General features: G+C 43.0%; 1 protein-coding gene across 1 annotated transcript in view; it reads left to right on the top strand.

Annotated features, from left to right (window-relative positions):
- Brinp2 (BMP/retinoic acid inducible neural specific 2) overlaps nucleotides 1-27,179 on the top strand; it is a 103,409-nt gene that overhangs the window by 47,721 nt on the left and 28,509 nt on the right. Inside the window, exon 2 of the mRNA XM_021166491.1 lies at nucleotides 6,899-7,243. Within this exon, the coding sequence (XP_021022150.1) occupies nucleotides 6,975-7,243 (269 nt within the window). The 5' untranslated portion in view covers nucleotides 6,899-6,974. The remainder of the gene's footprint in view (nucleotides 1-6,898; nucleotides 7,244-27,179) is intronic.

Genomic DNA, 27,179 nt, shown 5'->3' with positions numbered 1-27,179 from the left:
GAGATCTGCCTGCCTCGGCCTCCCAGTGCTGGGATGGAGGGGGTGAGATCTGCCTGCCTCGGCCTCCCAAGTGCTGGGATGGAGGGGTGTGCCACCACGCCCAGCTTCTATTGTCCTTTTCTTGAAGTCTACTCTGGGAGCCATTTCTCTTTGGAATGACTCACTGAGAGATCTCAGGATCTGTAAGAGGAAGGCAAATTGGTTTGTAGGGGGTAATAAGAGCTGCCTAGGATTTTTAAATGAGGAAAGAGATGGAAAGGTTTCTAGCAATATGGCTTTGATCCATAAAGAGATGAGGTTTTAAAGGATCAAGGCATACAACTTTTGATTAAATCCATCTGATCAGCAGTGCCCCCTTTGTCTTTTCTGGTGAGCCTTTCTGACCTCAGGAGAGGATGTGGACTATGCTCTCTGACCCCAGCATTATCATGCGAGGCTCTGGATCTGACAAATCAGTTAGCTTGTCTGGCCCCGGAAAAGAGACAAGGACATCCAGAAGACAAGTATGAAGCCTTAGCAACTGACAGATGACTCTGTCCTTGACAAATGAAGCTCTAGTTGTCACAGAGAGAAGTTTATAAATTGGGAGCCTCAAGGGGATGAAGCCTACAAGGACTAAGTGCCACCGAAACCATCTGCGTGTGAGTGCTGTGGATGTGGAATTGCTTGTAAAGCTCAGTACACAATCTTCAAATTCCGACTGTGTAGACCCTGCTTAATAAGCAATTGGCTGATTGATGGACAGGGGTGAGCCACAATAAGGAGAGGTGAATTATATAGGCCTCAGAGTCACAATATCTGGGTTTTGAGTTTTGCTTCTGCCTTCTGTAGAGTGGCCTCCAGAGAACCCCTTTGCCTCTCTCAGCCTCCCCTCTTAAAGGTCTCAAATTAATGTAAGAGCATTTAGTAAACAGTAATTATGATTAGTCCCTCTCTGCATAAATAGTTATTAATATTATTGACCTGATTCTACACAGTGAGGAATATATATATCCTCATGTTGGAACTTGATTTCTGACTAGTGAGGGACATGTGATTTCCAGTGCAGCTCCCCTGGGTCGTGCCAGTCTTGGTGCTGAAACTCTAGGTCACAGATGGAACCTTGGGAGGAAAGTGGCAACAGACATGTCATAGCTGCTTGGATTCAAATGAAGGGACACTAGGAGCTAATGAAGATCTGCGAACTACAGCTAAAGGTCCTTTACTGTCTGTGCTGAGCCCATATGCCAAAAGGTACTGGTCAGCCTACCAGACGGAAGAACCCGGACCTTGATGAAAGACAATAGCATCCCTACTACCACCCATGGATGGGATGCTGTCTTGCCACTCCTTCTGCCTCTCCTTCCTTTCTAGGATAAACAGGTTTTGCATCAACATGTTGTGGATGACAGAAACAAACAACACTTCCATGAATTTTTTTTTAAACACTGACACCCTCAGACTTCTTCAAGAAAACAGCTCCTCAATAAAGTTGGCCAATTAACCACTTAAATGGCTTGAAAACTTATTTAATGTCACTGCCTAATCACTTTATGAAATGTCACTGCTCCAGCGGGCAAAATGTTCTGCTTCACCTCTCATCCCTCTTCTGCTTAGCTCTTCCTGCAGCACAGCCCCCCTAGCTCCTGTGCCCCTTCTGTTTGCATAGAATTGTGGAGCTGCGGTGTTGAGCAGGATTGTGGGGATCATTTATCCTCATAAATCATTTCACAGAAGGCTAAGGTGAGGCTCCGACAGGAAAGTGTCTTGCCTCAGGGCACTAACCCGTAAGTGGCAATGCAACTCCTTCCTATAGCTATAAGTCATAGGACTGGGGTGGTCACACTTAGGCAGACTTGGATCTGCAACTGAAGGAGGCCACCTTCTCCACTGCACCGATCCACTCAGCCTTACGGCTCTCCTCTGTTTAAAAAGGTAATTTTATTATCCATGCTTCATAAGCAGTAGCTATCACATACATATTAACTAATTTGTATGGTATTTGCTAATATATTTAAAATTAACAGCTTTATTAATCAAACTACTACCCTCACACTTATAACCTAGCTATACACTTAACCCCTCCAGGATGCAATACCTCCTCTTCGGTAATTGTCTTTTACCATTTGTTTGTTGGTTGGTTGGTTTGTGCTGAGGACTTAACACAAAGCCCCACACATCCCAAGCCGCTGCTCAGCCACTGAGTTTTACCTCCCGCTCCATAATAATTTTCATTCAATTTTCTGTATCGTCTACTTCTTTTGCCAAGACTTGACAGTAGCAGCTAGGCCATAAATTGTAATTGTGCCTTTATTCTGAAGCACCAAGCACATATGGAGACAGAAAACAAGAGAACTGGAAAGCAACTCAGATCTTTTCAGCTGGGCAGTAACCTCAGCGTAGTGGTGACGTGCGTGATTCTTGTGTTACCATCTTGAAGATAGCACTGGCTACTTCTCATACAACCTCCCCTTATACTTGATTTTCTCTATTGGCAAAACCATGACCCATTTAATTCATGGCTTAAAGGACAGATTTAAGCTTATATACTCAGACAAGAAAAAACTACAGCTTGTTAAACTTGTACCTTTGGTGCAAAGCCAAATTATCTGTCTGGGTATAAGACTGCCTTAAGTGTGGAGGCCAAAGGAAAGTATTCATCTTTCTCAGGTAAACCCTAACACTTTTCCTGAAGGGGCTAGCATGACCCCTGTATCCCCATCCTCACAGGTAACATGGAGGCTGCTCAGATGCTCGGCTTTTGAAGGCATGATGGAAAAGGCACTAATTGTTATCTATCGCTGCTTATTAATAGTGCCTCCAAAAGCTGTGAGAATTTAGACAGTCAAGATTTGCTTGATAGATTGCGTTACAAAATATTCAGTGATAGTATTGTGAAGAATAAACAGAAAGTGGCCAAAAGCTATTCTCTCTCTTCAAAAGCCCGATTTTCATACAACTGTCAACCAGCAATTTAGCTTGTCTTAAAAAAAAAAAAGAGGAAGTTTTAAAACCCATTTAAGAATCTTCTTTTTTAAAAGAGACTTTTTAGTCAAAATGTCTTCAGATCCCCAGGAAAACCAATGAAGCAGAAAGCCTGTGATTCCTGGGCCAGGTTTTTCTGGGGAATGGGGAGCCCTGAATTCAGGCATTCTTGCTGCGCTCAGCAGACATTGCCCAGCAATCAAAATCACTTGACTCCAAAGCTGCTATTCCTATAACAGGCAGGTTCCAGATCATTGTGAGCTTTGAAAAAGTATAATTACAAACAGAGCTGACACAAAGAATGCTTAACATAGTTGGATTCTTTCAAACAGTTTTTCCAGTAGGTGCTCACCTGTCCTGAGGAAACTCTCATGAGGCAGGTGGGGTGGTGGCTACCATGACTTAGATAGGATACACAGGCACCAGTCTGTCACGAGGCCAGGTGGCTGCACCAGACTGTGTCTTGTCTCAATCTTACAGTGACTCTGATGAAATACTTGGAATTTGATGCAGCTCATACAATTGAGGACTGAAGATACATCCGACAGGATGACGAAAATGTACACATGGCCTTAGATGGGAGAGACGATCAATACTGCTCTGTTCCAGAAACTGTCATGGTTGCCTCTTTTTTCCTCCCAGAATAACATCCTGATTTTCTCAAGAAAGCATGAAGACCCTTGGCAGGATAGGAGAAGTTGCAGTAGCTTCTTGTGTTTGCTTTGCTTTCCTATGGCCATGTAACAAACTTTGTATCATCTAAAGTAATTCAAATCTATTACCTCACAGTATTGCATATATGGAGACACACGTGGAGAGAACAGAGAACAGGTGCCGTCTGCCTTTTTTCCTCTTCTTTTTTTTTTTTTTCTCTTGAGGCAGATGTTTTCACTGGAATTCACCAGGAAGCTAGGGGGGAGTCCTACCAGCCAGGCTCAGGGATCTGCCTGTCCCCCCAGTGTCCTGACTTTAATAAGTACACACCAGTGCGTCCGGGGTTTTCTGTGTAGCTGCTTTAAGTGGCTTGTAAGGACACCATTTAGGGCCTTGTACTTACAAGGTAAGTGCTTCACTGTCTGGGCTGGCTCCCCAGCCCTCTCTCATAGCTTTAGTGACCCAGAAGCCTGGAACCAAGAGAGTTGGTCCTTTGCTCCAGTGTTCAGGAGTCTGAAATCAATGTGCTGGACATGGAAACCAATCTTTGTGGAGTGCAAAGTTCTCTTCCACCACATCTGTTCCCTTGCCATTATATAATGGAAGTTCCCATGCCCTTCCTAGTGGCTGGCTACAAATTGCTCTCAAGTTTAGATGATTCTTCTGGTTTCCTCCTCTGTGGCTTTCATAAGCAGTTCACAGCATGGCTATTTGCTCTATGTTGGGTCAGCTGTTTTCTTCTAAAGACTCACGTGGGACATCATCCAAAGTTAACCACAAGTCTTAGTTTCCACCATCATTGAAGCAACTGTCTGGACTTCAGCTTCTACATTCTTCAGTTTTTAACTCAAAGTCAAAGACTAGAACCTGAGAGGCCATCTTACTCACAGGCCCTGTACATGCTCAAGGGGGCAGAACTATGGAGAACATGTCTCTAGGGCTTTGAGGGAGGGGTCACTTTAGGACCCTCCTTCCCATGAGCCTTTCCCAGTGCTTGTGCATTTCTACCTTACTTGTGTAGTATGCTGGCCTCGTCTGTCAAGGAGTCGCGGTTTCCCTTAATGAACGAACTTCCTACCCCTCCATCAATTCGTCTTTAAGAGACACAGCAATATTTTATAACAGGAATGAATTGCTAATGGTAGAGCTTCAGGTACGGCAATAAGCACCTGCTCACATATTGTCGGTTCTTAGCATAATGTCTGCCACTTAGGAGTTCTCATTTATCTTTCTTCAATGGATGAATACTGGAGTGATTAAATGAGAAATATTTTGGGCATCCTCATCAAATTGTTTCAGTATAAAAATTGTCTACTCCTTCCACATGCAGCAATGATCCCTCCTTTTAGTTTGAAATCACTTTTCTTTTCCTGGCAATGCAAGCTTATTTAAAAAAAGAAAAATTGGGGGATTTTCCTTCTATGATTCTACTTTTTTTTATAGTTAACTTTTTAATCTACATGGAGCTAAGTTCTCAATGTTATGTATAAAGTATTCCATTCTTGTTCTCACCCAGTTAGTCTGTGATGGCTTTGTTTTTAGACATGAAGGGCTCACTGGGTGGGGTTTTGAGTTCTTCTGCTTCATTGATCAACCTGTTCGATTATGAATCAGCATCATCTGATTTATTTTAATTATGTGATCGTGATCATGTTTTAGGCTTTGAAGAGGCAGGCATGTTGTTATTCTTTCCCCAGCTTGGCTGGTTAAGCTGGGGCAGTGTCTCTCACCCCTACTCAAGCTCCCGAACAGCACAGCATTCTTTGGCAAGCAGCCAGATCAAGGTCTCCTTGTTGCCTGTTTTCCTAACTGAACTCCTCTGGCTCCTATCATAATAGACTTTGCAGTTATAATGTCTACTTAACAAACCTTAAGAATGGGGACAATTTCTAAGCAGCTCTCGGCTCTCAGCACCCAGCTACAAATCAGTAACCACAAGGAAGATTGAAGGTTGTCTGAATGCCCAGACTTGCAAGCTTCTTTCTGTCCTTCCATCCTTACATATAGCGAGCGACCGTGAAAAGCATCCTGCACCAATACTCAAGCCTCTATCTCTCAGGCTCAGTATAACTTTGGAGCTGGGACTCCCAGGATTCTCACTTACCTCCAGCAGACCCTTTGAGGTCCTCTGGATTAGTGAGCTAATGTACCTCAGAGTGCTCCTGGCGGTGACTCTGGAAGGAGGCATGATGTACTGAAGCCCTCTTGGCACACCCCTGCAAGAGAGTGAAAGCCCTCTTGGCACACCCCTGCAAGAGAGTGAAAGTTCAGAGAATTGTCACATCTGCCTCACCCCCAAGGCATCCTATCTCTAGGCTTTGGCAGCCAGAGACAATCCTCAGACCATGAATTACAGGTACTGGGTGTTGGAAGATGTTCTGGCACATGCTGGAGTGGTGTTGGCGAGAGCCACGCACAGAGCTCTGACAGCATGTGCTAGAAATTAAAGATTGGAGAAATGGCAGCCATTCCAGGAAACTGCACAGTGTTGAATGATTCCTTGCATCTAGAGGTTGAGAAAGGTGACTAGTTGTGCTTAGACAACGTGTAGACACTGGAAATCAGAGGCCTGTGATGAGTCACAAGGCAGTCAGGAAGAGAGAAGGACAGAAGCAGCCTTATTGTGGGCATCTCCCCTCAAACTCAGAGAATGCAGGGAATATACTCATTCCCTCCTTCAAGACAGATGTCTGCCTGCATGCTTTGTACACTCGTGAGCTGAATGAGCAGGGTAAAAGAAAGAGGGGGTGCTCTGTCTGGTGAAGAGAGGAGTTCCATGGACTCTTGGCATGTGATCTCCTCTGATCCCCTATTCTGACTTGATCAGCATATCACCCTCGATAAAAGAATAGATTAGATGCTCTAGCTATAAGTCTTCTCCTAGCCAAGTGCCAAGCTTGGGAAAGCAACACTCAGTCTATAAGGCAATTACAGAAATATGTTGATATGTTTGTGGGAGCCCATGTAGGAAAGGCACTGGGATTCATACCCCCTGAGCTTAAATGCTATTCTTTCTTCTTCATGGCTGGAAGGACATACTTCATTGTATTGACCTGAACCCCTTTTTCTCATCTGGAAGATGCTGACAGTGGTGTTTCCTCATAAGTTTGTGTCTAAAGAAATAAAATCATACATTCTGAGCCCTCAGCTCAATGCCTGAGGGCATCAGTTGGTTGCACTACCACACTAGTAGAGAGGAATTCCCCTCCAGTTATATGGATGATGCCCTCAGACAGGATATGGCCCTGTACCCATCTCACATCTCTTTGTACTTTTCTAGTTTGGCGCCCTGGAGGAGCAGCACGGAGTGGGAGAGCTTGGCGAGAGAATGAAGACACTAACCGCCTGGGAGAAGCATGAGGTGGCCGTGCAGCTCTTGGTTTAGAGGGCTTTGGCCGGAGGCCGCCCCATGGGCAGTCCTGCTGGCGCTAGGCGTGCCCGGGTGGGTGCTGGCTGTCTCGGCCACGGTGGCCGCTGTGGTCCCGGAACAGCATGTCTCCTCAGCTGGCCAGGCTCCCCTGGACTGGCTGCTCACAGACCGAGGCCCCTTCCACCGAGCCCAGGAGTATGCTGACTTCATGGAGCGTTACCGCCAGGGGTTCACCACCAGATACAGGATCTACAGGTGAGTGGAGTCTACAGCGTTCAGACAAGGCTGTGTACAGCGGGTGTGTCAAGCCTTAAACCCTAAACTAATCAGAATGCCCTCAAGTTGAACTGCAGGTGAAATATAGAGAAACATCAGGTAGCCTGTCCCGTGTGTGTTTTGTGTTGTTTTGTTTGTTTGTTTTTGTTGTTGCTTTTGTTTTTTTTTTGTTTGTTTGTTTTTGAAAGAAGAAAACACATACAAACTAGAAAACCTGCTGACGCCTCCTGGGGACTTAGCAAAAGGGTTTCTATTTATAGATTGTTCTGCTTATAAATTGAGGACAAATTCAGCAGCATGCTGACAGCATGTGGCCCAGGCTGCTGGAGGAGGCCAGAGTCAAATGCTGGGCCCAACTTTAAGTAATGGGTTAGGGACTTTTGTGAATTGTAATTACTTAGTCATGCAAATGAAGGGAGGGAAGCTTCCCTGTTGCCTCAGAGGTCTGGGGAAACTGCTGGGTCAGGGACAAACATACCTTCACCCTTGACAACAACCCAAGCTCAGCTCACTTTGGACATAGGCAGAGGCCCATCTTTAGGAACATCTCATAAGAAAGGCAAATGGGTATGTCTGGTTAGTCCAACATATTCCTGGGTGCTAGACCATACCGCAAAAGTAGAAAGCTCCTTACCCTACTGACCCAGTAGGGCTGGGGCTCATACAAATATGTCTCTGGTTTCAAATTTCCCTTTGTCCTTTGGGAATTCTTTCCCACTCTGCCAATGCTCTCTTTTTCCTTGCTGAACTCTTTAGCATTAAAGGCACCATTAATATCCGGGAGCTTCTCTGATTTGGTGCTCTCTATTTAAGAACATTTATTTTCTAAATTAGTATGTTGACATTGTTGTCGCTACTGTTGCTGTTTTATTTTGAGACAGGGTTTTCCGTGTAACAGCCTTGTCTGACGTGGAACTCAACCACCACGCCCATTTTTTAAATCAATTTTAGTGCAGAACAATAGGAAGAAAATATGGAAACAAGAAACACGAAATCTCTCATTCTTTAACATCTAGACATTTGGTCACGTTTTTGGACATATGCATTTCTAGTTCTATGACTATACTTAAGTCTTTGGATCTCTTGCTTGGCTTAACACTTGAAATTTTAATTAATTTGTTTATATTTTTAATGATTCTCTCTGTGGTGTGGTGTGTGTGTGTGTGTGTGTGTGTGTGTGTGTGTGTGTGCATGTGTGTGTGTGGCCAGCCTCACATACCACCCCAGGCCCATGTGGAAATTAGAGGACAACTCTTAAGACTCGGTTTCCCCCTGCCTTCCTGTGTGGTCCAGGATGGGCTCAAGTCCTCAGTGCCTGTTGACTAAGATATCTCATCAGCCTTAGTCTTGGTCCTATACATGACTTAAGAAAATCGTCTTCTTATTATAAGCCTTCCTAATCTTTTAGTGACATGGAAACAGAGTCCAGAAAAGTCACATAACTTATAACAAACATACAGGTTTAACTTTCCAATAGTCAGATGTCAGAGTCTGAGTTTGTAGACTAGAATTGGAGCTATTTGAAATCATTTTATTGGGAAGGGTTTTTTTTTTCATTTTTAACATTTATAGTAACATAGTAATGTGTTTAGGCTAATATGGGGTATCAGAAACAAGGTGTAAGAAGATTATGGAATGGAAGGACAATAGAACAGACACTTAGGGAGCCCATTAACAATGATTTACAACTCCCAAACATGGACACAGAGAGGACAAGGCCAGGCAGCTAGGCAGCTGGCACACCGAGGACCTTCCTATCTTTCCTTGCTTGCTATATGTATCTCCTGTGCTTAGCCTAGGCCAGTTCTGGAAAAGGCTGCAGTGTATACCCCTTGCTTATATGATATTGGTTCTTGAATTTCTTCTAAGAATACAGAAGAGATTCCCACAGAATCACCGAGGGAGAGAGGGAACGACTTAGGCTTTGGATTAGCTAAACTAACACCTGCTCAGGCAAAAGCAGAGAAGCCAGAGTATTAACTCAACGTTCAGTAAATGTGTAAGAATCTACGCACGTGTGCCCCAAACTCTCCATAAGGTAAGTTTAGGGTGCTCTTTTTTCCTTCTTACAAAAAATTAAACCTCTATTTTTAGCAGAGAATTCATCCTGTCCAGTAAAGTGAAATCTAATTTATCTTCCACAATTAGGTGTATCTTTTTTTCTCTCTTCTTGTTAGATTCTTTTCCCCTCACTAAGCCCCAAACCCAAGTCTAGTTAGCTTAGCAGCCAGTTAACTCCTGGAAGATGGCTCAGAACTGGCCTGAGGGGAGTCTCTGAAATAACTTCTGCACTATCAACCCTCCATCAGGTAGTAATGGTTTTCTGATCATTTAATGTGACAAGCTCTTCCACTGTGCTGTTCAGTCTTTCTGGGGTCAGTTATTGCACATGAACCTGTACTTGAGGAAACAGTAACCCATCACTCTGAAAGGAAAGCAGCACTCTGATTTGTGGCCCTCTGATGGGGCCAGAGGAGAATGGCCACAGGCCATTGCTCGAGGAGCCTTCTGGGAGGTTTTTGCCTTCAATGATTAAGCAAAAATGTTGCCTTTATAGATCTTGGTAGGGCTCTATGTTGTCCCGTTGTGAATTCTTTTATAGCCCTATTCTATTGGAATCCCATGGCAATTGCCTCTGATAAATTCAGAACCTTGCTTATGCTGACTAAAGCAGGTTACAGGAAACTGGGAAAAATATACACTGAGTCATATCCAAATTTCTCCTTGACTGTTCTAAGGGGGCTGAGAAGAAAGCAGCTGACAGAGAATACAGAAGGGCTTTGTGAAAAACTATTGTGTCCCAAGAAGAATGAGTCTTTCATTCCATCCTTTAAGGAAGCTTTTTGGTATATAGAAATCAGATAGTGTACTTATATGCTTTCTATATAAAGGGGGATCAATAGGTAGCAAAGAATAAGATTTTCCTAAGGGGCTGGAATGCAAGGTGCAGAGTTACTTAATAAGGCTCTCAATCACAGGAGACCTTCCTTTCTGCTGCAGATGCTTGCACAGCAAGGTCCTACTATTAACCCATCTCATCCCATGTGATTTTAGTTAACTCTGGGAGTGCACTCTCAATTTGAGAAAGTATCTAACCATTCTAGAATAATTTCAGTCTCTCTACCCATGGACTTCGGAAGAACATTGTTTATTCTTTTATATTGGTTTTCTATAGGTGTAGGTGCTTAAGGGTAAATACTGTAGAGCAAGGTGTCCTGGTTCTAGTTGTGGAGCTGAAGTTTATCAGCTGCATGCTGTTTGGTAAACTACTCAGTGTCCTTATTTTCCATTTCCCTTATTTGTTAAATGGAGACAATAACGGTGCCCATTTCAGGACTGATGTAAAATTAAATGAGTTAGTTGATAAAAGGCAGTTGGACTAGTGATTACTAAATATTACTTATTGATATTGAATTTTTAATAAATGTTTGTCTGAGCAAAATGGTAAGATGAGATAGGAATCATAGCTGTGACTGTTATGACTTCTGTTTAGGGCTTAGTGTGCAGAAACGGATTTAGAATGGGAGGATTCTTTTGTTTGTTGTTTTAGAGCACTTCACATTCACCCCTCAACCTGGCTCTCTATAGAGAGAAGATCTCGAGTGGGGAACGTGTACTCTCCCTCCCCCCGGGGCTACTAGAGGAAGCCAGAGGGCTTTGGGCATAAATGGAGCTGTCTTGGGCTTAGTTCTTATTCCTGCAGCCAGGGGTAGCAGAGTGGAAGTCTCTGAGCATGTCCTCCAGAGACTGACCACTGCAAAAGCTCCAGGTCCCAGGGTGTAATGCTCAACAGAAAAGACTGGGCTGTCTGGGCAAGCCTCTGTTAATAATAAGATGGTCTTGGCCATTTACCTAAAAGCTTTAAGATCCTACTGACTAACCTCTTAGCCTTTGTTTCTCCCACAGAAACATGATCTAAACAATCAGCCCACTTCTTAGACACCATTTCTTAACAGCTACTTATCAGAGCTGTAGAAACAGAGATCCTGTCTCCAGTTCCATTTGTGACCTCCAATTTCCCTCACTCCTGCTTCCCTTCAGACTCCCACTATAATAAACACTTAAGTGCCTACCCTCTCTCAGCCATGCTACAAGGCAGATAGCGCCTATTAGGGTCTTTGGCAATGAGATGGAGTTGTTCAAGGTCAGAGAGGGAGCCAATCACAGCCAGAAATAGTACCAGGGCTCCTGACTTGAAGTCTCCTGCTCGGTACTCGAGCCCATGCCACTTCCCTTTGACTGCTAAGTGCATCTTCATCACAATACACAACCTAATCAGGCCCCTAAATTGAGACAGTGAGAATGTAAATATGGGTTCTCAAAACACTCTAGCAGTAATGTTCCATTCTCTCTGTTCTATAAATCAAAGTAATGAGCAGTCTGATTTTTTTTGAATTTCTTTTTGTATTAAAGTTTTAATAGAGAGATAATCATGGGATTGGAAAAATTCCAAGCCACTATGATAAAACACTTAAAACTCAGGGAAAGAATAAATGAAAATTGAGAAAGTTAGGCATCATACAGAATAGTGAGTGTAATATGGTGCTTGGGAGAAAAAGAGAACCAGGTGTGCTCCCAGAAGGTTGGCCTCACTACCTCTGTGTCTACCTCTTTTTGGAAGGGAAGGATCTGAGATTACATTGTGTTCTGGGGAAAATCTACAAATTCTTTGACCCTAAGAAGGAAACAGTTCAACTCCAAGTTCATGGAGGATATGCAGGGGCAAAGTCAGGGTGTGTGGTGAATAGCAAGAGTTAATAAGGCAAAGAAGTTCACAGCAGGCAACACAGGAATAACCCTGAGAAAAGGCAACCTGTTTGCAACCCAACAGGATGCAAAATGAGATCCCTTAATAAGTCACATGTAAAGAAGGTGACAGGAAGAACTAAGTATTCGATCTACCTTCCTGAATGTGTGGTTCATGGGTTAGACCCATCACATCTTCTGATAGCTTTCTAAGAAGACAGACCCTCAAGTCTCTCCCCAGACCCACAGAATCAAGCTCAGCATTGAAGATCCTTGATTAATTACTATGGCCTTGAGACTCGTGGAATTCTGCCCTGATCACAGGTAGTGTGTGGAGCTGGGAGAACGAGGATGAGCCTGGCCTGGTGGCACATCCTGTAATCCAATCCTGTAATTCCAGCATCAAGAGGAGGAAGGAGGAGCATCATGAGTTTAAGGTTACCCTGGGCCTATATACAAAAACCTTACATCAAAGCAAAAACAAGGGGAAAGATGGCCAAGGTGGATAAGAAGAAACAATATCCAGGGAGGCCACCGCCCCTCACCCTACATCTGTAGCAGAGGCTATCTATGAACAGGAACTATTACAAATGGAAGAGAATAGCAGTTGAGAGAGGTTAAATTTGGGAATTATTATTACCAAGGTTCATGGAATAGTTATTAGTACATAAACTCATGGAATAGTTGCAACAGCTTAGAGAAAAATTTTAAAGCAGAAAAGGCTGCAGGGCCTGGGAGCAGCCTGTGGTTGCCTCTTGGGAGATGGGGATGTTGGGAGGCAGAGAGCAGCTTCGGATTCAGTGTCAGGAAGAGCACCAGAGCTGATTTATCATCCAGACCACGTCCTGCTGACAAAAAAATACTGATTTGGATAAATAGCGAACCCTAGGAGAGGCACCATCTCCAATTAAGAGATCACAATCCACATAAATAAATGGCAACCAAAGGCAACCTCAGGCTGCTTAGGTAAATCCCAGTGATTTCTTAGGCATTCATTTCAGCAGCAGAAATAGAGGAAGTGTGTGTTACCAAGCTGCCGCAGGACTCCATGAAGGAGCCATGGTTCTCAGGAACACAGATAAGCAGGACAGAAAGTTGTCATTTCTGGAGAGTGACTAGGACCCAGTGCAACCTGGTTGGTCTCTGAAATCATTGGGCTTGGATTTGGGAGCTTGTTAAGACCGAAGGAGGGAAGGGATGTCTATCAACTGGTGTCATGATCCAAAGTGATCACACTTTGAGGCATATGGCAAGGATGAGCTTTCAGTCTTGGTCATTGACACACCTTCTCAGGCTAGAGGAATAAGGACACGGGGAAAAGACCAAACAAAATGGTTTAGAAGGTACACTATCCAAGAGTGTGGGGTGGCTGGCTAACTGTATGGTCACTCTGACCTAGAAATGTTAATCTAGATGGTAGATGAAACATAAAAGCATTTTGGTCTGTCAAGGAATTTCATTCCAGAAATTGAACCTCAGCATACCCTTCTCCTTACGCAAATTCCTGTCCCTGCCGCTGTTGTGAACACCTACCACTCCTGCATAGCACACCTCTCTGATGTTCTGGTATTTGGCGTCTATAAACAATTAAATAATAATGTCTACTGCTCTCTTGGAGCAAGGTTATAAAGAGCACACAAGCCCTTGCAATTCAGAGGAAAGCAACTGGTATTTTCAACAAGGATTTTAGAGAGCCAGATCTGCTTGGTATTTCGCTAGATTTCATGAAATAACAAACCATGAAATAAGGGGCATAGAGGTTTTGACTGGATTGAATTTCTAGGTGAGTTCCTTTGAAGAAAGTGTTAGATTATTTGGCACAGATAGGCAAGAGGGCTTGAAAGGTAATGCTTAAGCAAGCCCTAATAGGTGGCTGGAGGCTCTCTCAATTGAGCTGGTGAGGTGAGGCTACAGACACTGAAGTAGTCCAAGAGATTAGGGCTCAGACAGCCAATGCCATGTGCCAACTCCGAATGCCAAGATATGTAAGAGTATGCTCTTCCTTTTCCTGTTCTTATCTTTTTGCTCCCACGTTGTATCTCTAGACACGGATTTCTTACAGGGTGCAATTTTATAGAGTCTCAGAGGTAGCGGCATGCCATTTTGTAACACTGGGAGTACATTACACAAACTAAAAGCAGTTGTGTTCAAGGAAGGTAATGCCAAATAAAATTCTTCTTGGTTTTACTTTAAAAAAACTGGACTGTCAGTACTTACCTCATGAGAAAATAGTGAGCTGTTCTTTAAAGTTCTAGAATGCTGGTGGTTCACATGCAAATCTAGCATCATTTATACCTTATACCAAATACTTAACCAAATACTTATGGAGGGTCTCTTGTCAAAAATATTCCGGGCACTATAACAGGATACAAAAAATAGTAAAATAGGGGCCTTAAGATTTCTGGAGAATCCAGAGAAGTTTGAGAACAGAGTAGACACTAGAAAACAAATTGAAACTTAGCTCCTCAAGACCCAGGAGGAAAATACAACTAAATGGATGGCCAAGAGATCGGCTTCATGGGGGCTGAGTTAGAATGTCAGGCCCATGGCCCTTTAGAATACAATGACTCTTACCCCAAGTAACCCCATATCTCCTAGGGCCATATCCAGGTTGAGTTAATGCTGCAAGGGTGGAGAGAAATGTCAAAATTAAAATGTGCAAAAAATGAAGGGAGACTTGAGGAGATAGCTCTGTGGTAAGTGCTTGCTACACAAGCATGGAGACCTCCTGACTTTGAACCCCCAGAACACAGGCAAAGCTGTGCTCAGTGAGTGTTTCTGTCATCCCAAAGCTTCCACATCAAAATGGAAGTCAGAGACAGAAGAATGCTCAGCGGGTTGTGAGCCAGCTAGCCTGGGGTATATAATGGTGAACAGCAAGAGACCCTGTCTCAAACGAGGTAAAAGTCAAGCACTGGTACCCAAGGTTGTCATCTGAACCCCACACTCAAGCCTAGCATTTATGTGCCTGCTCTCTGATACACATGGTGAAAGCAAGCAAGCAAGCAAGCAAGCAAGAGGGAAGGAAGGAAGGAAGGAAGGAAGGAAGGAAGGGAGGGAGGGAGGGAGGGAGGGAGGGAGGGAGGGAGGGCGGAGTAAAGGGAGCCTCCAGGGTGGCCAAGGAAGGGGAGCAAGATCAGTTATGTTTTCAGACAAGATTTAGTACAGAGATCTTGAGTCAGTCAGGCAGAGAAAAAGAGGATTAATTCTTGCTTCAAGAAATAATTAATTTTATTCATGAATGAATTGCTCCTCACAGAAACTCTAGAGCAAGCAGACAGGGACACTGGCTGGGCACGTGTTCTTCTCTTTTTCATCTCTTCAAGAGATGAGCTTTTTCTAGGTCAGGAATTCTCTTTCTCTCTCTCTCTCTCTCTCTCTCTCTCTCTCTCTCTCTCTCTCTCTCTCTCTCTCTCTCTCTCCACCCCCTTCATTCAGTGTCTGCTGCATTTCTCCCACTACAGAGCTTCCCGCATCTCCCACAAGAAAATTATTTCAGTACACAGAGCTTGGAACAGCAAGTGGCCCACAACAAGGCCTGTGCACACTGGGTACTTATTTAGTGAGTGTCTAAGTGAGTGCTGGGTGACAGTCCAGGTAGAGGGAGGTCAGTCCTCCAGGAAGACCAATAAAGGAGAGTCATTCATTTGGTGTGGCACAGGTCTGGGGTGCATTAAAAATCCCTGTGAGAGGGGTTTGACTCCCATGGTGGTTACTCATGTCTCTCTGCAGGATCAGAGACATCTGTGTGTACTACAAGATAGTGAAGGTATGTTTGCAGATCAAGATTTAGACACCAGTGTAAGTCATGGATTCTAATCCTACTACCTCATCCCTGCCCCAAGCTAAAAACAACGGGACCCTACTTATTCAGCTGACTGGGTGACTCAATCTTAAGTGAAATAGTGAGGGCCCCAGTGGGTGATGTACACAGGAAAGCAAGTGAATGGACTTTGAGGAGAAGACCAGAAGCATGAGTGTCTCCAAAACAAGAGGCTTTGTTGAGCAGAGATGTCACTGCACAGAACAAAAAGTACTCTTAATCACTAGGCTGTCTCTCTAGCTTAGCACTTTTTTAAAAAACACAGACAAAGAAAGCTTAGAATTCTCTCTGCCCTAATATTAATGATACGAATAAGAGCTAATATAAACAGTCAACATTTGTATGTCTATATGCTTGAAGCACACACGTGTGTGCACACATTGTGTTGGGGCTTACAGACTCTTGCTACGTTGCACAGTGACCAGTTATTAAGCACCATCTCTTGCTTTCTACCTATCCCCTTGAGACACAGTCTTTCCTCACTGGATCTTGAGATGGCCATTGGGAGGGAGCTATGGTGGTGGCTATTAACCCTCAACAATCCTCCTGTCTCAACATTACCTTCCAGCTCTGGAGTTACAATCGCATGTAGCTATGCCTGACTTTCTCTGTGCTGAAACAAGAACTCAGGTCCTCACGCTGTGCAATAGACACTCCTACCTACCAAGCCATCACCCAACCCCAACATGCAACATAATATATTAATTAATTTTTTTCTTTTCTTCTTTTTCTAAAATATTTACTTTTATTTATTTTATGTAGATAAATATGTAGATAGAATGCTCTATCTGCGTGTATACCTGTGTGCCAGAAGAGAGCATCAGACTTCATTATAGATGATTGTGAGCCACCATGTAGTTGCTGGGAATTGAACTCAGGACCTCTGGAAGAGCAGCCAGTGCTCTTAACCACTGAGCCATCTCTCCAGCCCCTGATCAAAGTTTTTCTACTAAGAATTCCATGAGGCCATGATCTTTGTCCATCTGCATAGTGGGTCAAGATCTTGAATGCTAAAGTCTGTCCCATAAGCAGGAGAAAGATCAGTTTTCAGTCCCCAACATAGGAGGCCTGACTATTCAATGATTAATATGTAGCTTAAAAAATAATCATCAGAGCTAGGGATGTTTAATATCCCAGAGAATAGTGCCCTCCCCATTCTCTTTTCTTCTGAGCATCTCATTAGATTCTTGAGATACAGTAGACAGGCCTCAAGGGGCTGTAAGTGGCTGATTCTAGCTCGAGTTCCTGCAATTCTCAATCTCTACCAGAATTCCCCATCTGCACAGGACTCCGGGGAACCCTGAGGAGGAGGAGGCAACACCAGATTTTCCTGACACAGAGTAACCCACACCAAGTCCTGTGTGTGTAGGCTTTGCACAACTGGTACTTTCCCACATGGGATGCAGTGCAAATCGGATTTCTGTAAACTGGATCCTCTACTAGAGGGACATTTAATGTCATTTCCCAGACAGGATATCTTATTTCTTGCCTGGCAATGACTTATAAAAATTCAGTGTTAAGTAAATTTGAGTAAATCCCTGGCCCGAGCTTTTAGGAGCAGGTAGACACCGATTTACAAACATACTTGTCCATTTGCAAATGCCCCATATTTCAAGGGATAACTACATAAACCTGAAAGAAAATTACAATACAGCAAATGTCTTATTTGGGAAACTTTGCAAATTTGGACTTAATTTGTGTTTTGTTTTGCTCTGTTCTGTTCTGTTTTTTCAACAAAGACAAACAAGTTTTCATGTATATGTCCCGACAGGTCTGCCTGGCCTGTCATCCACACTACACTGTGCTGTCAGATGGGAGAGTGAAAGGTGTCTAGAGTCTGGGAGTCCTGTGCCTATTGTATAATTTGTCAGCATTGTTGTGGGAGATTAGGGCTGGCCTTGCCAAGACATGCTTAGGGAAGAAGAAGGAATCTCTCAGAGCTCACTGGCCATGCCTTTCCATTTCTTATTAGATGCACCATAATCCTTTCACCCTATCCCTACCAGCTTCTCCAAATCAGAGATATACCTCTCCCCCGCCCCCAACCTCCTACAAACCCCCAAGGATGTCTTCATGCCTGTGAGCTGGAGTGAGCACATAGTCCCATGCTCTGGGCAGGAGGCTCTGAGGGGAAGAAAATAATGTTGCCAGCACCTTCATTACAACCCCAGGGCCTGGGAGAATTCTCATTCTCCTAGTGTGTCAGGAGAGCCCGAGCTTTACCTGGGGACATGCTAGTGACGAAGAAAGGACAGGAAAGGAGGCTCTTTGGGGACTGACTGCTTCTGGATCCACAGAGGCATGTAAACACCTAATGATCCCTTGCCATGGGCTACATCATTGGTTTATTAGTTACAGAGGTAAACTTTGGCAGGGAAGCCAAGTTCTCAACTTGCCGGTTCTATGTCTGTTGTAAATTATGAATCTGATTAAGGGGGCATGAAGAGACAAGGGGACTTTGAGAACCTTTCGATGTTGGCCCGGCTCATGAAAAAGCCACATGCATGTGTGTGACTTTATAGAAAAAAAAATCTGACTTGGGGCTGCCAGGCTGGGGTTTGGTTGTTCTGCAAGCATTAAAGTTGAGCTGTTTGCATTCTGCTACTTGCGTATCACAGCCAGACCAGAAGCTTAAGATCTGAGAAGCGCAGGGCTTATGAGCCTGAGATGAGGAGCCAAGAATGCAGACAGTATCTGGGTGTGCAAGGAAGTCTGATGACATGAAATGGCACATCATAAGAACCAAGGAATACTTGGATGTCTAATCAGAAGGAAACTCCAAAACCAACTAGTGCCGACAACCAGCTCTACGATCTCACAAGGGTAGTTAAAATGCCTTGGCTGGAGCAGTTCCCAGCACAGGGATTTACCAAAGCCCATTTCCATTGTACAGGAGTTTAAAAGACTCCCTTCTCCCTTCCTTCCTTTCTTCCCTTCCTCTATCCCTTTCCTGCCTCTTTCCTTCCTTTTCTGTCCTCTTCTCTTCCTTCTTTTATCTCTCTCAGAGAGATACTTACTCTGTCGTACACACTGAGTAGAGCTCATTGTGAAGCTGAAACTCAACTCATGGTAGTCCTCCTGCCTCAGCTCTGGGGTAGACTAGGAAGATCTTACGGAAGCTGTTTTTCTCCCCATTGATTATGTTTCTGCCTTCTTTGCTCTGGGATAAGCTTAGAGTCATTCTGACTCTGCCTTCTTGCCATTACTACCCCCCCTGCACCCCCTCCCAGGTTCCTGCCTTTCTCCTCCCTCTCCTCTCTCATATTCTCTCCTAAGCTGGTCTTGTTTATTTTACAGGGAGAGATGAAACTCTCCCTGTTTCATCTTTCTTCCTAAAGAAAACAAATACGATTTCTTTTGACAAGATTCTCTCCTTAAACCAATTCTGGCTCCCAGGGACTAACTTGTTTGCTAGCTTTTCAGAGTTCTTAAGAACTGTCACAGCTCAGTATCTGTTGCCCATCTTAGAGCTTCTGACACCCAGCTTTGCTTCAGAGCATTTCTGCAGTTCTGGGTGATGAGCAGCACTGGTTGTAGCTCACTGGCACACCTCGGGATACAGGGATATTGGAAGCTCAAGCATCAGAACTGCAAGAGTTGGAAATATGTGGGGAAATAAGGAGAATCTAAATGATTTTTACTCAAGTTAAATGCAGGAGATAGGTACTGACTTGTTTTCCAGGTTATCCAAGAATCCCATCCACCCCTGGTTGGCTGGTGCTTTGCACAACTGGGCTTAATCTTGGTGGTAAAGCCATGCCCAGAACAGAACTTGTCCTACTACATTGCTGGGGCCTCCTGGGGTCCTTACTGTTCTTCGTGGTAGAAGCAGCATGCCACTGCTGAAAACTGCCACCTCTGCTCTAAGCTTGTCACCATATGAATAGTAGGGCTTCAGTTCCAGCCTTGTGGATTTGTTACTGACCACTTGAATGTGTGCCTTCATCTGCAATTGAACTTGTCTGTTGGTCCCAGTGACCCAAAAGATAAACCCCAAATCTATTTCCTCATAAAATTTGTGTCTGTCAATCCTTTACTTCTACCAATAGACAATGAATACTGAACCCAGGCCACATAGTTTCCACTCCCATTGCTCCAGGCCTAGTGCACAGCTCCAGATCTGCCCAGGCACAGGAGGCTCATTTGACAGCATTTCTTTCTGTGTCTCATCTCCTTTTCCTGCACAGCTTTTTTTCATGTTGGGTTCCTGCACTCCCTTCAAGCAAGACTACCTTGATTCTTGCCAGAGGGTTGGATTTAAATCTACCAAGATTTCCCATCACCATCTTCATATTCCTGACCTAGAACTTATGGTTATGATTTTGTGTGCTTACTTATCTTTGCTTGTGAGCTCTTTGGGGCAAATAACACATCTTACATCATCTTCTTATCTTCAGTCCCCATGTCTTTACCATAGAAAGACAAAATAAGAGGTTGAAATTATTCAGTAACTGTTGGGCTGTGTAGGACTGAACTAGATGCAGCATACAGAAGCAACTGATATATCAAGCTCTGGAATAAGCTGCCTGAATTCCAGTTGCATTTCTGATCAGTATGTAGCATTGTAACAGTGACTTCAGTGACTTTGCATGTGTGAGCATCAATTCCTCAACAGTAAAATTGGTGGAATAATACTACTTCAATTACTTGGAGATTACTACAAATAAATTTGTTGGACTTCAAGACAGATTGTGTGTGTGTGTGTGTGTGTGTGTGTGTGTGTGTGTGTGTATGAAGGAGGTAAATATGGAAAATAACAAAGTGGTAAATCTAGATAAATGTGCAAGGAAGAATGCAGAGAGGTTTATGCAGAAAGACCAAAGAGATGAGAGGTAGTCTTACTCTATCAAACTTGTTTTACTACATGAAAATCCATGCATAAATCAAATTTATCACTTAAAATCTATGTGCTACTCTCTTTCAATGTAACCCAAGTTAATCTTTTGATTTTATAGTTATTGGACAGTTTAAAATAAATCCTTAATGGTGATAGCGCTTTCACTGTGAAGACCTTCCCCACCCAAGAACCAACAGCCTCAAGACCAATGACATTCATCGTGCATATCTCAAAAGCTAGAAGAGAGACCTGTAGAGCTGAGAAGTAGAGTCACAGCTGTTTGACCAGGGAGACCATATTCACAGTACAAGTCACAGACAGGGAGTCATATCCAGATTCACAATAAAATCTAATGGCATTTCTCCTGATTGGAAAATCAGGCTGATAGAATTCAGATCGTATCAGTCAAAGCAGGCTAACAGTTGAAACAAACAATCCCCCAAATCTTGGTGGCATGATAGTCTGCCCTTTTCTGCTCATTTCACACTACAATCTAATTCGTGGGAAGGGTGAACGTATTTGCTTCAGGATTTCATTTGGGGTTGAGACTCCATTGACCTAAATTATTGTGCCATCCCCTGAGGCCTGAAGTCCAGCATCTTCTAGACTCATCCTGGTAGATGAGGAAATAGAGCACAGGAAGAACGGATGGGAGTCCTCCTCCCCCAGGCCTACGCTCACCTTCTATGGTCCAGAACTCAGTTACATGGCTACAGATGAAGAGAAAGTTGTGGGTGTGAGGGGCAGGTTGGCTTGAGCATCTGTGAGCCCGAGAGAGAAAATGAAAATAGCAGAGAGAACAACTTTTCAATCTCTGCCACAAGAGGTGGAGTGTAAGAAAGCAAAATGCAAAGTCTTAAATTTAAGTTGAAACTGTCACCTTCACAAATATAGGGTATAGAGGCAGCCTTCCTTCAGCATGTCTTATGAAAAAGAATCCAGGGCTGTAAAGAGATACAAGGTGCTAAGTGATCACAAATTTATTGTTACATGATAATGCTTTATCTTTAGATAATGACACAGTAGTCAAGTGAGAGAATTAAGGGAAGAGAGAGACTAGAAAGAGCAGAGACTTCACCACTTAGTAAGCTGTGTTTCCTTGATAAAGATACTTATATTCATACCTGCTAACGCAGAAATGAAATAGAGCTGATATTTACTACTTAACTATTGCCCTGATTACACATATAAAATAGAACAATATTCAGTGGGTTAAAATGGTCATTATCATAGCATGTATGTAGATTGGCTGTAAGAGCTTTGCTTCACACTGAAGATCTACAAAGGGTCAGTGGGGTAGATCTGCCTCCTAATGGTTTATTTTAGGGGCAAAGCTAAAAGAACAGAACTAGAATACCAGAAGGGTGTGGTTTTTCTAGAGAAGAGAGAGGAGCAGCTGAGAGAGAGGCAACAGGCAATGGCTCTTGAGGAATTAACCAGGAATTTTCCAACAGTCACTTCTCTCTTCATTCTTTTGCCCAAAGCAAAGTAATACAACTGTGTGTATATAGGGTTGAGAAATAAGTTTTAACCTTATAAGTGAATGATTCTACCAGGCCATCTATTAAGGACCTAACACAGGCAAAATTGTAGTCTGTCTACTACACTGATCTTTGTAAGGTCTCTGCAATGATTCTTAAATATATCAAACATCCAGTCCCATTCCTGGTGACATTGTGGCCCAGTGAGCATTGGTTCCGCAATGAGGATCATGGATATGATGATGAAGATGATGATGCATTTAGTGTACTCTCACTTCTTCCCAATGTAATGTCTCTGTCTTGGAACTCATCAACCTGTATTTAGAAAGAAATGCCTTGATAAGGTCAAGTGCAAAAAGAGAAAGTTGGATGTGAAGGGCTAGAGATCTGGAAATTCTTATAGGAACTAAAAATAGTTGGTCAAAAAAAAAGTACCCTGTACCAAAAATCAAATACCTCTAAATAACAGAAGACTTATCTCATTTCAAAAGGAGTAAGCTTTTAGAGTACTCGAAGGAACTTGAGCCTGTGGGAACCATCTTGAAGTAAAATGGCTAATGGGAAGCATAGGAAGAAGTCTACTGGGGAGAAGGAGAGCACGGACTGTTGGCTTGCTGAGTAAACAAACTCGACAGGAGATGCATAATGGAGAGGAGGGTAATTTTCTCCATAGGTGAACAGATGAGCTTTAGAAGAGCTGATCCAGTGGCCAAGGCAAAGACAGGGCTTCTATGTCTTCAAAAACACTCACTATCCATTTCTGTTCCTTCTGGTCTTGCAGATTCACTGTCCCTCCATTGCAAGCACTCGATTGCATTTCATGTAGATTCTACAGACGTGTCACTTCTGGTGCCCCCTTCAAGTCCCCAAGCTCCACAGGGACAAGTGTGACTCACCAAACAGTGATCTCTTCCTCCTCCCCTAAGCTTCACTCTCCCCTCCCCACCTCTTCCAATCAGCCTTAATTAAACTGTTTGAAAGCTGCAGCTTGATTTTAATTAGAGCAAAATTGAAAAGATTAGAATAAAATTGGCCAATCATTGTTTACGGGCCGTTGTTTGAGAACACAGCAGGCTGCTAAATTACCTCCAGGCCAGGCTTCTTGAGTTCTTCCAGACAGTAAGGACAGGGCACTAGAACATCAAGGATAAACCACTGTCACATCTGCTCTTTGGCCTTCAAGGTCATAGGGGTTGAGATTTTGTTTAACCCAATGATGCCAAATTGAAAAGCCAAGGGATTTGTCCCATTCACAATAGAGAACTAAGCAGAATTACTTGGGAGATATGACAAAGGTGGGTGGTAGAACCTGAACTTAAGTCCAGCCTTCAGCCAAAGACAGAAAATCATTAGTAGCCTGACCCAGAAGCTAGTTTAATTCAACTGCTAATCAACTGAGACTTGGGGCGAGCCACTTCTCTGTTTCCAGTCTCTTTACTTGTTACCTTGTAAAAGGATAATAGTTGAATAATAATATTCTCTTCATCTCCTCCAAGGTCCTTATAATAAATTTGCTAAACATGCCTGAAAATTGTTTGGAGTTTTTAAAAAATACTAAAAGATTTCACTATACCAATATAAGAAATTATGGTTATTATTATTATCATTTCTTTTTATGACTCAGATTAATCATGTCTCATTCATTATAGCAGTAGAAACTCTAATAGCCAAGAACATTATAGTAATCTGTTGTTGAGATAGAAATCTTTTGATGATGTGATATATCTAGAAATACTGCACTCTGTATGGGAGCCAAGCCATTTATAGATCTCTAGGCCTCTAGTATATCAAGGAGGAGAATCGGAACCATCTGAGCCAAGTCTCTGAGGTGAACAACTGGAATTCCTCAATGCCTATGTTAGCTTTGACCATTCCTGTGAGTTTTCTGAGATTAAAGCTGTGGTCCTATGGAAAAAGAAAAATGAGTGCTTTTGTGAGTGTCACATCGACCCCTGGGTATGTAAGACATTGGTAGAGACATGGAACAAGAGAAGACCTTTTTCTGGAAACTCATTAGGAAAGTCAGCAGCAATCAGTGAGTCTCACTGAACTTCTTGTGTCAAGAAGAAAGCAAGCTGGCCAGACAGACATCTCTCTAAGAAAAAAGTGAGCTCAAAGAATAGTTATTTACATTTACCCACATTTAGTTGTGGATTGAGATATATTTGGACGGGTCATTGGTTGGCAGTTTAAAGTAGACTCAGAAAAGTCAGGAAAGATGATAAGATCATCTGTGGTTTGGGCTTAAGGCTTGTCCATTATTCCAAAGTTCTTAAATGGTTTATTTATGCTATGTCTTTCTTCATTTTGCTAGAAAATCCAGCCATATTATTTTTCTTATGTTCATGGTATATTTAGACCCTTGTAAAACAGCAATCCCTTTGAGCATCAAAGTGCCTCCCCAAAATAGAGGTTACTGAAAAGAAATTAGAAGGGAATAAAATGGAAAGAAACACCAGGGCTTATTATATGAGTCCACTTGTATGGGCCATTTACAAACTGCAAGATGGTACTTGGTGCTAAGCATCCTGGACTCTGTGGCTGTCTTAAGACTTCTCCCTACCTCTCAGGGAGTCCCAGCCCTATTCTGAGAACTGCCGCCTGAGTGAGCAGGTGATGATGGGTTGACTGTGCAAGAAGCCGCAGTGATTCCCAGAATCTACCTCAGGAGGAACAAATGGTTCCTAGCACACAGGGGTGCACTGACTATAGGCTAGGATGCTGCCAACCCTGCAGGGGTACCATGGTGAATGCACACACAGAGAGCTGCAAGTTCAGAAGATTCAAAATGTGACTTTCCAGATGACGACCTTATAGCTGACCTTGGTAATGTGATGGACATGTTTTCCTAACAAAGGTGGAAAGATAACAATTCATTAGAAAACTAGTAGTAAAGAAAACTCTAGCTCTTAATATAAAGTGTCAGCACTCACAGTTTATTCTTAAACATCTATCAGATCTGTTATCTATCTATCCATCCATCCATCCATCCATCCATCCATCCATCACCTGCCTATCTTCTATTATTATCTATTATCTATCACCTTTTAATAACATATGTATGTATCTGCAATCTGTCTATCTGTCTATCTATCTATCTATCTATCTATCTATCTATCTATCTATCTATCTACCTACCTACCTACCTCCCTACCTACCTACCTACCTACCTACCTATCTATATAGCCAGCATAGTCTATTTTTAAATGTCTCTCCTTTAGGACTTTACAGGCAAGAAACCTTCATAATTAATGGCTCTTCATGGGGCTGAATCAATGCTCTCAGTTTACAAGCCTGAAAAGTGGTGCTGTAGTGCAAACAGCACCTGGGTGGAAGACCCCAGCTGTGTTCTTTCTGAATCTTTCATCTTCAGATGCTGTGAGATCCTGCAGGGAGGCTCTTGCTGGCAGATTTGTTGTTGACTTTGTGATACACAGGACATGGTGCTGACCGGTAGTGACTTGGAGATACCGCTTTCTACTTATAATTTTTGAATTAGAACAACCTGTAGTCATTTAATGAGCTCAATGGCGCTCCATTGGGACTCCCTTTTGGTTTCAAATGCAGAGCTGGCTCAGAGCTGACTCAGTCTAAATCCCTGCTGAAGCTTCTCTGTTGCTTGGAATTTGGCCTGCATATGATTCAACTTTCCCTAAACTCTTGTACAGCCATCGTTGTACAACTGAGAAGAGCCAGCCATGGTTTATTGACAATCTGGGCCATTAGTGTGAAGCACTTTGGGACAAAAATAATTGTGATAACTTTAGAATCTTTTTGTTTTTACTTTAAAATGTCTGAACACGTAGCTGTGTATGGTATATGGTATATGATATGACACACTGGATTTTGCCCTTCTTGGATCTTGTCATAGTTGTTATTGGTGATTTTATTTTTCTATTAATTGGGCATTTTGTGGCTCTTGTTCACTTAGATGTAGCCCTGATTGCACTAGAAGGGGGTGGAGAATACAGTGAGCGTCTATTGATGAGAGGCATCTACTGAAGCACCCCTCTGAAATGTGTATGGATGCCTTTTTATCTCCACGTCCACCTTGAACAGCTCTGTTCATCCTTTGGTTTAACCCGGGAACATTTTCTGCAATGTCCTCTGATGTTAGAAAGAACTTTCCTCAGGACGACAGTGCTGTTTGAAATGTTTTCTTTCTCAGACTGTTTACTGAGTAACAAACACAGTGGGAGAAGAATTTTAGGAGAAATGACTAAATTGGAATGGAGATTTACTTGATGTCTTAATTGAAACAAAGATGATGGTTTAATTGAAGCACTGTAAGTTAATTTAATTGATATATAGAAAACATTCTTTTCTTGGGGGAAAAAGTCTTGATTATTTTATTACTGAAAAGAAAACCCTACTAAATGAAAAATTGAAAATGAACACTTATGCTTTGACTAGCTTAGGCTGCCTTCCAATATTGTCTTCTGAGGTTTTTTAGATACTGTGGGGGGAAAACAGGTTAATAGGTTCTTTAAGCACATTTTTACTACTTTCTGGCTTAAACTCCATTCTCAGATGTTCCCCCAACAATCTCATATCAAGGAAGGTCCTCAACATCCGGGGAGAATTTGGCTGGAGTAGAAGTGCGTGGTTTTTGGATCCTTGGAGGCTGAACCTTTTTGTAGTTAGCACCTAGTTCTGAGTTGGTGCCTGAATTAGTCAGTATTCCATTAATATAACAAAATATCTGCAGCTGGATCTGTTACAAAGCAAAGAGGCTAATGTAGTTCACAGTTCCAGAGGACAAAGGACGTGGTGCTGTGGGCAGTGTGCAGCTGGTAAGGACCTACTTGGATGCAGGACATGATGGACGGCATCATGGAGGACCTTAATGCAGGAGGAAGAGATCACTGAGCAGGACAAGAAGGGACAGTCAAGGGGGAGAGTAACTACTTTGCAAAACAGACTTCCCAGAAAACTATCCACATTCCCATGTGAACTATTGTAATCCTGTCAAAGTGATATTCTCTCTCTCTCTCTCTCTCTCTCTCTCTCTCTCTCTCTCTCTCTCTC

This window comes from Mus caroli, chromosome 1 (assembly GCF_900094665.2).
Source record: "Mus caroli chromosome 1, CAROLI_EIJ_v1.1, whole genome shotgun sequence".
Classification (NCBI taxonomy): Eukaryota; Metazoa; Chordata; class Mammalia; order Rodentia; family Muridae; genus Mus; species Mus caroli.
The sequence above is the reverse complement of the archived record's forward strand: the minus strand, read 5'-3'. Positions and strand labels throughout refer to the sequence as shown.